This window comes from Panulirus ornatus, chromosome 22 (genome assembly GCF_036320965.1).
Source record: "Panulirus ornatus isolate Po-2019 chromosome 22, ASM3632096v1, whole genome shotgun sequence".
NCBI lineage: Eukaryota > Metazoa > Arthropoda > Malacostraca > Decapoda > Palinuridae > Panulirus > Panulirus ornatus.
The window spans coordinates 4212996-4227202 of record NC_092245.1 but is presented as its reverse complement, the minus strand read 5'-3'; the positions used below and the strand labels follow the sequence as shown (position 1 = coordinate 4227202).

Below are 14207 nucleotides of genomic sequence, written 5' to 3'. Positions count from 1 at the left end.
TTTTCAGTAGGTTGTACATGATCTATGTCTGTAACAAAGAGATAAAAAAACTTATATTAGTATTTCAGTTGTTTGACTGTGGTTGTCCTAAAATCTACCGTACACTCTCTGTATGGGAGATTCTGAAGTATCTAAGAAATGTGTTTTGAAATTCAAAAAACCTATTCTTCCCATAGCAATGTCCTGCAACCATCAGATATTCCTTCAGGGAACATCACGATTAGGAATTTTTTTTTACCCTCTATCTGTTTTCCCCATCTGTTGCAATTCTATCAAACAAGACAGCGGTCACTGGCTTGTTCCAGGCCTGCCCCTTGCCAACAAGAGACCACTTGGCTCTTAGCCTAAGAAAGCTCACTTTTTCAGAGGTAACAATCATCAACCTAAAAGTGGTCACATCTGGCAGAAAAAAAGTTTTCCAAAAAGAGGATACGGTAAGGAGGAAGAGGGGAAAATAGGGCAAGGTAAACAGACCTGGTGCAAATGCTCATGGGACACCATCTTGGAAAGATACGGTTTTTCACATTTCAAAACCTACATTTCTCTCCTCTGAAGTTTGTTCCACAAGCATGAAAGCATACCCACTTGAAGAAGGAGGGTTTAAAGAAAAATGCAAATAAAAAGATCATAAACCCAAAACTGGAATGTGAATCTTTAATAGTGATGTGGGGCACACTGGAATGTGTCTCATCTGAAGGAGGGATCCTGACCCACACAGAGAGGATTCACAATGTCTGAGCCATGGTACTATTTGATGGTGAAACATAATACAAAAGACCCCTTAAGGAAGGGTAAGGAGAAGCTTAACTTCATCACATCACATGCTCCACCATAGATCCCAGGTTGACTTAATACAATGAGTTTTCTTAATCCTTTTCCCTTTTTCTTTCATACTTGTTTGCCTTTTCCTGCATTTGTGAGGCAGCACTAATGACAAACAAAAAAACAGCCTCATTTATACACATCCACTCTCTCGCTGTCATGAATAATGCACTGAACTCACAGCCTACGACCCACAACCAGGCCCCACAGACCTCTCCATGGTTTCCCCTAACCACTTCATAAGCCTTGGTTAAATCCATTCACAGCATGTCACCCCCTCTATACAACTTTGCTCCAATTTACAATATCCAATGTATGTCTTGCACCCTCCAGCATGTTCAAGCCCCTAGCATTTTAAACCATTTTCACTCCATCCTTTCATCTTCACCGCATTATCCCCATTCTCAGAATCCCCTCCACTTCTGACATATATACCCTACTTGTCAACCTCTCCTTACTTATTTTCTCTATATGTCCAAATCATTATACCACACCCTCTACAGCTCTCAACCATAGTCTTTTCACTATCATACCTCCCTTACCCTGTAATTTCTTACTCAGTCAATAATCCTTAAATCCACAAACTGTCCTCAAACATTTGATTTCCATCATTCGTCCCAATCATAGTCAAGGTGAGGCAAGTCAGGGCAGGGCTTGCTGCTCCCGGCTGGTTCCCCTTCAGTAAAAGCCCGACAACTGCTCGGCCATGATTCCTTCAGCCATCATGTGCTCAGCAGGTCGTAATGTGGGTTCATTTGTCTCAACCCATAGCCACTACGAGCCACTCCGATCATTGAGTGATGTGGCACTACACTAAACTATATGATGTTAGACTGTGTCATTTTGGGTCTGAGTGTAACAATGTATTGTAGCGTGTCATAAAATTGCCCACTGATAAAGTGTATCTTGTGTCATGTTTCTACAGTCAAATTGTCATAAAGGAACGAGATCTCCGTGGTTTGAAAACTTACCAGGGCTGTTAAGTGTTAACGTAGATACTTATGCCCGATTTATGTGCTTCTTTTGCTTTGTATTCTTTATTTCTTCTTATATACGTAGTTCTAATCCTGGTGTTTAATTTCATCCTTTAACTTTGAGATAGCATTATCCAGTGTTGCATAACAATATTCAAAGCATTGGAAAAGACAGAAACAGTTATATTACTACCTTTGTTTTGGCTTGGTGCACTCATAACTTGAGCACCCACAGAAAGTGAATTTGATGGCCCCTTGTACAAGAGAAAAGGGTGAAGATGACTCTTTTTTGTTTCTAGTGAGCTTGTTTTCCTACCATACTCTAATTTCAAACATATGCAGGGTGCTAGTGTACATGATAAATAGCATGCATACTTAACTGCCATTTCTCACAGCAGCAAAGGTAAGCAGCAGGGACAAAGAAAGGCCGCATCCACTCACATCCATTCTCTAGCTCTCACATGTAATGAACTGAAACAACAGCTCCCCATTCACAACCTGGCCCCACAAACCTCTATCCATGGTTTACCCTGAACACTTCACAGGCCCTGGCTCAGTCCACCGCAAGCATGTTCAGGCCCCAGTCGCTCAAAATCTTTCTCACCCCATTCTCCCATCTCCAAATCAGTCTCCCCATTCTCCTTGTTCCCTCCACTTCTGACATACACAACCTCTATGACAACCTTTCCTCACTCATTTTCTACATATGTCCAAATACTATCAGCACATTCTGTTCAGCTCCCTCAAACACAACAATTTTGTTACCACACCTCTGTCTTATCCTTTCATTACTCACTGTATCACACCACATATCATTCTTAAACATTTCTTTTCCAACACATCCACCCTCCTCTGCACAGCCTTTTCTAATATCCTATGCCTTGCATGCATATAATATTGTTGGGGCTACTATACCTTCAAACATACCTATTTTTGCCCTTCCCGATAATGTTTTCTCTTTCCACACATTCTTCAGCTCTCCTAGAATCTTCACCGCCTCACCCACCCTATGCCACACTTCCATTTCAACAGTTTCATTTGTCACCATGTAAACTTCTACGTGTCTAAAATACTTCCCTTCCTCCAGGTTTTCTCCACTGAAACTCACACCCCCAACTAACAAGTCCCTCAATCTTCTAAACCTAATAGCCTTGCTTATATTGACATTTACTCCCAACTCCCTCCATTCATACACTCTTCCAGACTCAGTCACCAACTTCAGTAGTTTCTCGCTTGAAGTCACCATCAGTGCTGTATCATCAGCAAACAAAAACCGATTCATTTCTCAGGCCCTTTCATCCCCTAAAGACAGTATACTCACCCCTCTCTCCTAGACTTTTACATTTACTTCCCTCACCACTCTATCCATAAATAAATTGTGTAAAAGAGAGACTTTTGGATGTTAATATGCAGAGAGACACAGCTGGTGGGATGTCTGATCACTGTCTTCTGGCGAGGCAAGGGTGAAGAATTGTAGAGGTTTCCAGAAAAGCAAGACTGTTGGGGAGAAGAGAGCGGTGAGAGTCAGTGAGCTTAGAAAGGACACTTGTGTGAGGAAATACCAGGAGAGACTGAGTATAGAATGGTAAAAGGTGAGGGCAAATGACATGAGGGGAGTGGGTTAGGAATGGGATGTATTTAGGGAAGCAGTGATGGCATGTGCAAAAGATGTATGTTGCATGAGAAAGGTAGGAGGTGGGAATATTAGAAAGGGTAGTGAGTGGTGGGATGAAGAAACTGTTTGTGAAGGAAAAAAGAGAGGTGCTTAGAAGAAATTTACAAGGAAGGAGTGCAAATGACTGGGAGATGTATAAAATCAAGCAACAGGAAGGTTGAAAAAAGGGCAAATGAGAGTTAGGGTGAGAGAGTATCAGTAAACTTTAGGGAGGATAAAAAGATGTTTTCAAAGGAGATAAATGACATGCGTAAGACAAGAGAACAAACGAGAACATCAGCGAAGCGGGAAATGGGGGAAGTAGTAACAGGAACTAATAAAGTGAGGAGATGGAGTATTTTGAAGGTTGTTAAATGTGTTTGATGATAAGAGTGGCAGAAGTAGGGTGTTTTGGTCAGGGTGTGTGAGTGTGTGTGTGTGTGTACGAAGTGAGAGGGTCAGGGAGAATGGTTTGGTTAAGGGAGAAGAGGTAGCGATAGCTTTGCAGATGAAATCTGGTCAGGCAGCCGGTTTGGATGGTACTGCAGTTGAACTTATTAAGAAGGGATGACTGTTGTGGAGTGGTCAGCAAGGATATTCATTGTATGTATGGATCATGGTGAAGTACCAGAGGATTGGCATAACACATATAAAGTGCCACTGTACAAAGACAAAGGGGATAAAGGTGAGTGTTCCAACTACAGAGGCATAAGTTTGTTGAGTATTCCTGGGAAGTTACATGGGAGGGTACTGATTGAGAGGGTGAAGGTATGTACAGAACATCAGATTGGGAAGAAGCACTGTGGTTTCAGAAATGGTAGAGGATGTGTGGATCAGGTGTTTCCTTTGGAGAATAAGTGTGAGAAATACCTACAAAAACAGATGGATCTGTGTGGCATTTATGGATCTGGAGAAGGCATATGATAGGGATGCTTTGTGGAAGGTCTTAGGAGTATATGATGTGGGAGGTAAGTTGCTAGAAGTGGTGAAAAGTTTTTACCAAGGATATCAGGCATGTGTATGAGTAGGAAGAGAGGAGATTGATTAGGTCCCAGTGAATGTCTGTCTGCGATGTCCAGAAGGCTGTTTAATTTGTTTATGGATAAGGTGGTTAGGGGGGTAAATGCAAGAGTTTTGGAGAGAGGGGTGAGTATGCAGTCTGTTGGGGATGAGAGGGCCCAGGAAGTGAGTCAGTTGTTGTTCATCGATGATACAGCTCTGGTGACTGATTCAAGTGAGAAACTGCAGAAGTTGATAACTTAGTTTAGAAAAATGTGTGAAAAGAGAAAGTTGAGAGTAAATGTGAATAAGAGCAATGTTACTAGGTTCAGCAAAGATAAGGGACAAGTCAATTGGGATGTAAGTTTGAATGGAGAAAAATTGGAGGAAGTGAAGTGTCTTAGATATCCGGGAGTGGACTTAGCAGCAAATGCAACCATAGGAGTGGAACCGAGTCACAGGGTTGGGGAGGGAGCAAAGGTTCTGGGAGCAATGAAAAATGTAAAAGGAGAGAACGTTATCTTGGAGAGCAAAAATGGGTATGTTTGAAGGAATAGTGGTTCCAACAATATTATATGGTTGCAAGGAATGGGCTATAGACAGGGTTGTATGGAGGAGAGTGGATATGTTGGAATTGAAATGTTTGAGGACAACATGTGGTGTGATGTGATCTGATCAAGTAAGTAATGAAAGGTTAAAAGAGATGTCTGGAAATAAAAAGAGTTTGGCTGAGAGAGCAGAAGAGGGTTTGTTGAAATGGTTTGGACATGTGGAGAAAATGAGTGCGGAAAGATTGACAAAGAGGATATATGTGTCAGAGGTGGAGGGAGTGGAGGGAACAAGGGGAAGCAGAAGACCAAATTGGAGGTGGAAGGATGGAGTGAAGAAGTTTTGAGCAATCAGGGCCTGAACATACAGAAGGGTGAGATGCATGCAAGGAATAGCAATAATTGGTATACCAGGGCCAATGTGCTTTCAATAGACTGAACTAGGGCATGTGAAACTTCTGGGGTAAACCATGGAAAGGTTTGTGGCCTTTTTTGTCTGTTTTCCTGGCACTACCTCACTGAAGCAGGGGGTGCAATGCTGTTTCCTGTGGGACAGAGTAGTGCCAGGAAAGGATGAAGGAAAGCCAGTATGATTATGTACATATATACACGAGTACATATTCACACTTGCTTGCCCTCATCCATTCCTTGTGACATCCCACCCCACATGAAACAGCATCGCTACCCCCTGTTTCAGTAAGGTTGCATCAGGAAAAAAAAAATTAGTTCACACCCAGTCTCTACCTGTCATGTGCAATGCATCGAAACCACAGCTCCCACGCACCTTTTCATGATATACCTCAGATATTTCACATGCCCGGGTTCAGTCCATTGACAGCACATCGACCCCAGTATACCATGTTGTTCTAATTCACTCTACTCCTTGCACACCTTTCACCCTCCTGTATGTTCAGGCCCTGATCACTCAAAATCTTTTTTCACTTCATCCTTCCACCTCCAATTTGGTCTCCTGCTTCTCCTTGTTCCCTCCACCTCTCAAACATATAACCTCTTTGCCAACCTTCCTCACTCATTCTTTCCATATGTCCAAACAATTTCAACATCCTTTTCAGCTCTCTCAACCACAATCTTTTTATTACAACACACCTCTCTTACCCTTTCATTACTTACTCAATAAAACCACCTTCTCCATACAACCCTATCTATAACCCATGCCTTGCAACAACATAACATTACTGGAACTACTATTCCTTCAAATCTACCCATTTTTGCACTCCGAGATAACGTTCTCTTTTCACACATTCTTTATCACTCCCAGAACCTTTGCCCCCTACCCCACCCTGTGACTCACTTCCACTTCCATAGTTCCATTCACTGATAAGTCCACTCTAAGATATCTAAAACACTTCACTTCCTCCAAATTTTCTCCAATCACACTTACATCCCAACTAACTTGTCCCTCAACCCTGCTGAGCCTAATATAAAACTAATACAAAGATAGACAGATAAATTATTGGAAAGCTTTCAGAGGTAATCATACATAGGATATGTCTCGACAACACTACCATAACTACTTCACTTACTATATTCCTCATTACATTGTGGTGCATGTCAACAAAGCATCAGTCATCACACACTCAAATATGAAAAGCTTGAATTTGTGCACAGCTGTTAATAATTTTCATACAGTAAATTTGCAAAAAATTGGCCTCACATCATAAGCCATTCTAAAAACAAAGCCCTCATCTATGGTACCTCTAAACTGGTACCAATGCCATGTACTGGCAGAAGACCTTGCTTGGTATTAGTCCTCCACAAAACATGAGGCAAAACCACAAAATGTTACAAATGAATACGTATTCCTTATTGTATTTGAAGTTAACTGTAGATCTCTCATGTTTAGTGAAGGACAAATACTGAGGTCTTTGTAAGCTAGCTTATGCCTTTACTACTGTAACAAAAGGACTGGTAATCATGGTGGGTGCTTTGGGAATAAAGTCTGATAATGATAAAAAAATTTTGTCATTCCATTCTTTGATATCTTTTGTCTACAGAATGTTTGTTCATTTGTTTTTTTAATCTCTTACTGACCATGCATTTCAACCTCTCTGAAATATCATTCATAAGAGTCAACTCACAATTTTAGCCTAAAAATTTTATCTAAAACATTCAACAGTTACACAGGTATATACACTAAAAGTAAACTCCAAAAGAAGGAACAGAGAAGGGGGCCAGGTGAGGATATTCCCTCAAAGGCCCAGTCCTCTGTTCTTAAAGCTACCTCACTAACGCAGGAAATGGCGAATAGTATTTTTTATTATTTATATTTTGCTTTGTCGCTGTCTCCCGCATTTGCAAGGTAGCACAAGGAAACAGAAGAAAGAAATGGCCCAACCCACCCCATACACATGTATATACACACACGTCCACACACGCAAGTATACATACCTATACATCTCAATGTACACACATATATACACACACAGACACATACATATATACCCATGCACACAATTCACACTGTCTGCCTTTATTCATTCCCATCGCCACCTCGCCACACATGGAATACCATCCCCCTCCCCCCTCATGTGTGCGAGGTAGCGCTAGGAAAAGATAACAAAGGCCTCATTCATTCACACTCAATCTCCAGCTGTCATGCAATAATGCCCGAAACCACAGCTCCCTTTCCACACCCAGGCCCCACACAACTTTCCATGGTTTACCCCAGACGCTTCACATGCCCTGATTCAATCCACTGACAGCACGTCAACCCCGGTATACCACATCGATCCAATTCACTCTATTCCTTGCCCTCCTTTCACCCTCCTGCATGTTCAGGCCCCGATCACACAAAATCTTTTTCACTCCATCTTTCCACCTCCAATTTGGTCTCCCACTTCTCCTCGTTCCCTCCACCTCCACCACATATATCCTCTTGGTCAATCTTTCCTCACTCATTCTCTCCATGTGCCCAAACCATTTCAAAACACCCTTTTCTGCTGTCTCAACCACGCTCTTTTTATTTCCACACATCTCTTTACCCTTACATTACTTACTTGATCAAACCACCTCACACCACATATTGTCCTCAAACATCTCATTTCCAGCACATCCACCCTTCTGCGCACAACTCTATCCATAGCCCACGCCTCGCAACCATACAACATTGTTGGAACCACTATTTCTTCAAACATACCCATTTTTGCTTTCCGAGATAATGTTCTCGACTTCCAAACATTCTTCAATGCTCCTAGGATTTTCGCCCCCTTCCCCACCCTATGATTCACTTCCGCTTCCATGGTTCCATCCGCTGCCAGATCCACTCCCAGATATCTAAAATACTTTACTTCCTCCAGTTTTTCTCCATTCAAACTTACCTCCCAATTGACTTGGCCCTCAACCCTACTGTACCTAATAACCTTGCTCTTCTTCACATTTACTCTTAACTTTCTTCGTCCACACACTTTACCAAACTCAGTCACCAGCTTCTGCAGTTTCTCACATGAATCAGCCATCAGCGCTGTATCATCAGCGAACAACAACTGACACTTCCCAAGCTCTCTCATCCACAACAGACTTCATACTTGCCCCTCTTTCCAAAACTCTTGCATTCACCTCCCTAACAACCCCATCCATAAACAAATTAAACAACCATGGTGACATCACACACCCCTGCCGCAAACCTACATTCACTGAGAACCAATCACTTTCCTCTCTTCCTACACGTACACATGCCTTACATCCTCGATAAAAACTTTTCACTGCTTCTAACAACTTGCCTCCCACACCATATATTCTTAATACCTTCCACAGAGCATCTCTATCAACTCTATTATATACCTCAGATCCATAAATGCTACATACAAATCCATTTGCTTTTCTAAGTATTTCTCACATACATTCTTCAAAGCAAACACCTGATCCACACATCCTCTACCACTTCTGAAACCACACTGCTCTTCCCCAATCTGATGCTCTGTACATGCCTTCACCCTCTCAATCAATACCCTCCCATATAATTTACCAGGAATACTCAACAAACTTATACCTCTGTAATTTGAGCACTCACTCTTATCCCCTTTGCCTTTGTACAATGGCACTATGCACGCATTCCGCCAATCCTCAGGCACCTCACCATGAATCATATATACATTAAATAACCTTACCAACCAGTCAACAATACAGTCACCCCCTTTTTTAATAAATTCCACTGCAATACCATCCAAACCTGCTGCCTTGCTGGCTTTCATCTTCCGCAAAGCTTTTACTACCTCTTCTCTGCTAACCAAATCATTTTCCCTAACCCTCTCACTTTGCACACCACCTCGACCAAGACACCCTATATCTGCCACTCTATCATCAAACACATTCAACAAACCTTCAAAATACTCACTCCATCTCCTTCTCACATCACCACTACTTATTATCACCTCCCCATTAGCGCCCTTCACTGAAGTTCCCATTTGCTCCCTTGTCTTACGCACTTTATTTACCTCCTTCCAGAACATCTTTTTATTCTCTCTAAAATTTAATGATACTCTCTCACCCCAACTCTCATTTGCCCTCTTTTTCACCTCTTGCACCTTTTTCTTGACCTCCTGTCTCTTTCTTTTATACATCCCCCACTCAATTGTATTTTTTCCCTACAAAAATCGTCCAAATGCTTCTCTCTTCTCTTTCACTAATAATCTTACTTCTTCATCCCACCACTCACTACCCTTTCTAATCAACCCACCTCCCACGCTTCTCATGCCACATGCGAATAGTATGAAAATGAAAAGAAATCAATAAATGGCACATTCAGACAATACAGTGGGATTAATGTGTACTATGATGCTGTTAGTCTTCAATCCTCTAAGGAATTACAGTAACCCAGAAAAAATGTACAATGGTAACAATGAAATGACAATCAAGATAGTGGGAGAGGTAGAGACACTCCCTTAACAAAATTGATAAATTAATGATAACAAGGGTTTTTCAATTACACTGAAACAGGCTCGTAGAACTTAGATGTTAATGAAGACACGGAGACATAGAGATACAAGTTCCTCAAATCCTGTACTGGCATGTTATGAAGCTTATGAGATCTTAGAAGAAGACATTTCATCATTGCAAGACCTCATCTTTTCACAAAACAGCATGAAAATATAGTACATCAAATATGAAGCACCTTAAAGTGATCATGTACTACTTGATTTTCAACATGTGGTGGAATAGGAAGCATGAGAGGAGTCTGGGAAAGCACAGGACCCTAAGAGAAATTACGATTGAGGCAACTATACAGAGCTGATCAAGATATTTGTGAAAGCAGAATAAGAAAATGAGAGTCTACAACAAAAGTACAGACCAGTGCTTTAAGTGATTTGGGGACATCTACTATGAAGGATTCAGGACCTGGGTACTATGGGACTCTAAAACAGGAGGAAGAAAGAAGTGGAAAGCGGCATCATTCAACATGAAATGACAAAAGTGAGAGAAACTCAGGAATGAACTGTGGACAGGATATAGACGACACTGTGGCCAGACAGCATTAGAATGATACAGGAGGGCAAGGAATGGCATGGCAAGGTACTGAGGGAGGAATAAAGAAGTTTTAAAGTGCGTGTTGCAGATATGACAAAACATGTCTGGAAGCTTTTCCAAATGTTTACTGGGGCATACTACTGGTTTAAGAACAACCACTCATGCCATGGGACTCGGAGGGAAGAACTCTTGAGGAAAACAAGGAAATATGTGAGGAACAAGAAGCCAAACCTAGAAGTGTTTTTCACTGTAAAGAATGATACTCTGTACAATAGTGTCAGAAAGATGGGAGAACGGTAGAAGTCTCAGAAATCATACAGATTAATAGAAACTATATAATCAGGCTATCAAAACAACTTTACTCATAGGAGGCTCAGGAGCCAGATGAAATCCCTCCAAGTATGTTGAAAGAATGAGCAGTGGCACTTGCTAGCTTCTTGAAATACTGTTCAATTGGACACAAGAAAAAGAGGTAGTTCCAAAGACATGTACAATGGCAAATGTCATGCCTATGATAAGAAAGAAGACAATGAAATTACACTAAGAAACAGGCTTGTTTTACCAATAAATGTGGTTTCTAAAACTCACACAAAATTAATCAGAAAGGAAGTAAATGATTACCTACAGAGTCCACTCCCATACATCTAAAACACTTCACTTCCTCAAATTTTTGTCTGTTCAAACTAGCATCCCAACTAACTAGTCCCACAACCCTGCTGCACCTAATAACCTTGCTCTTATTCACATTTACTCTCAACTTTCTCCTTTCGCACACTTTTCCAAACTCAGTCACCAAATAGGTAATACAAATACATATCACTGTTAATGACAGCCACACTGCCACGTTCCCCCTAAGCACATTGCTACTGCTACTGATTGTCACAATGCTGCCTCACTTACCATACACACAACTACCACTGCACCTCACACTGTCTCCTCCCTTTCCTTATTCAACTGCCTGCTACACTATTACCTCCTTCACCTCACACATAAATACCATCACCTGCCACACTGTCACCATCACCAAACACACACTACTACCACTGCCGGTACCACACTTTCACTTCCTTACCTACACACAGTGCTATTGCTGCCTACCACAATACTGTCACCTCCCTCCTAACACACATCATTACTTATGCCACCCAGACCCCAGACAATCATCACCCTCACCATGCACACCACTATCAATGTTTCTCACACTGCTGTCTCCCTCCCCAAACACAATTCTACCAATGCCTCCAACACCATCACCTCCTTAACCACATACATCACTACCACTGCCAGACGCACTGTCATCTCCCTATCAACACAGAATTCCCACCACTACACTTAACCATCTTGCCTCTCTCCCCACTCATATCATCACTGCTACCCACTCCACAGTTACCTACCTCCCCACACATATCACTTCACTACTGCTCTCCAATGCAATGTCTCCTTCTCTACCAACATCAGTACCATGTTGGCTACTCTGTCACCTCTCTCTCTATACACATCACTTTACTACTGCCCTCCAACACAATGTCTCCTCCTTTTCTACATTATCAGTACCACTATTGGCCACACTGTCATCTCCCTCCCTATACAGATCACTACAGCTGCCAATCACATTGTCACCTTCTTCCCAACAAACATTGCCATAAATGCCTACAATACCCTAGGTTCCCTTCCCATACATATCACTACTGATGCTTACCACTATGTCACCTCCTTTCCCGTATACTTCACTACTGCTCCCCATCACAATATCATTCCACTTCCCTCACATATCACTACCACTGCCTGCCACACTGTTGCTTCCATTCCTTCACATGCTGCTACTGCTTCCTGCCAATCTCGTCTCCCTGCCCCCAAAACTGCTGCCACTGTTCACCATACTCTCATCTCCATCATCTCACACATTGCTACCACATCCATCTCTATCATCCCCCCCCCACCATACACAATCCCAATGCTGCCTACCACACTACAACCTCACTCCTCATACACATCATTACCAGTGCCCAACACACTCTCATGTCTCCTCCCACACACATCACTAACACTGCCAACCCTGTGTCATCTTCACCAACCACATCATCAACACTGCCCATCACACCTCACCTCCCTTCACACCAAACATATCCCTACTTCTTTCTACCACACTGTCACCTCCCTCTCTCAAACAGAGCACATTTCAATTAAAATGGTACTGATGTAAGTAATACATGCTCTCTTTTTATACCATTAGCACTGGTATGCTTGCTCAATACCACATTAAGGGAAAAATGCAGAAAAAAGTGCAACAGCAGCAGAAAAAAAAAGTTTAAAACTAAGTGGCATCTTGTGGATACTTAGGCAGCACCTACCATTTCACTGAGCACTAAGGGGACTCGACAACAAATCAAGTAAATCATAATGCAATCTGTGGACTTTTTTTTCCCTACACAAATTTATTCAACTTTTAAAGAATAATAACTTGCAGTAGTTAAATATAAAAGGCAGCAACAGTCATGACAGATTATGTTGGTGATATTGTATATGCAAATGTAGAAGTGCTGGGGGTTTCTCTAAGCACAACTACCCTAGCAGGTGCCAATTTTTGAAGCTAAAAGTTTTGAAATGCTGGATTTGACATTTTCATCTGTAGCATTATTTTCGTTACAATTTCCAATACAGCTTTCATGGACACATTACAGTTACTTTTCATTTTTGCATGCATCTAATGTGCTTGTCATATCATTTGTTATGGGTTTATCGACCTCACCAACTATATTACATGACTTATTAAAGAACTATGTAACAGAAGAAAAAATGATGACTTTGCTCAAAGGATACAACCATACATCATTCAAACATCAGTATGAATTAAACACTGTCATAACTCACCAATCCTAAATTCTTCAGGGTTCTTGAAAATGTAAGTTCCACCTTTTCCCTCATTGCTGATAACAGTAAGTTCAAGATCCCAGTCATCATCACCACTTTTATCAAATACAGGGCAATCCCACATAAGGTCAATAAAAAGTGGCAATTCTACACTGAAGAGGGAAAACTGACGGCACAAAATACGTTTCTTGTCTCGTAAGTCTTGGTACCGAAACTTCAAATCTGTGAAAAAAAGCAAAACGTAAAAAAGTTATAAGTGAATCTATCAAAGGCAGCTGGTCACCAGATCCTAACGGCAAAAGAGCATGAGATAAACATGAATGAATGGATTTCTGTGCATTCTTTTTCCAAACATGTGGATGATAATTTCACTTCAGCAAAAGTAGAGACCTACACACATTCATGTCATACACTTAACGGAGCAAGCTAAAAGTGCTAACATTTATTTATTATATTTATATTTATTTTGCTTTATCGCTGTCTCCCGCATCTGCGAGGTAGCACAAGGAAACAGACGAAAGATATGGCCCAACCCACCCGCATACACATGTATATACATACACGTCCACACACGCAAATATACATACCTATACATCTCAATGTATACATATATATACACACACAGACATATACATATATACACATGTACATAATTCATACTGTCTGCCTTTATGTATTCCCATCGCCACCTCGCCACACATGGAATAACATCCCCCTCCCCCCTCATGTGTGCAAGGTAGTGCTAGGAAAAGACAACAAAGGCCCCATTCGTTCACACTCAGTCTCTAGCTGTCATGCAATAATGCCCGAAACCACAGCTCCCTTTCCACATCCAGGCCCCACACAACTTTCCAT

The 14207-nt window shown here is 41.5% G+C and overlaps 1 protein-coding gene across 5 annotated transcripts in view; it reads right to left on the bottom strand.

Moving 5' to 3' along the window:
* Window positions 1–14207, bottom strand: part of LOC139756501 (uncharacterized) — a 192685-nt gene that overhangs the window by 97472 nt on the left and 81006 nt on the right. For all 5 annotated transcript variants that reach the window (XM_071675945.1, XM_071675944.1, XM_071675943.1 and 2 more), the window contains one exon: window positions 13353–13574. In XM_071675945.1, the coding sequence (XP_071532046.1) occupies window positions 13353–13574 (222 nt within the window). The remainder of the gene's footprint in view (window positions 1–13352; window positions 13575–14207) is intronic.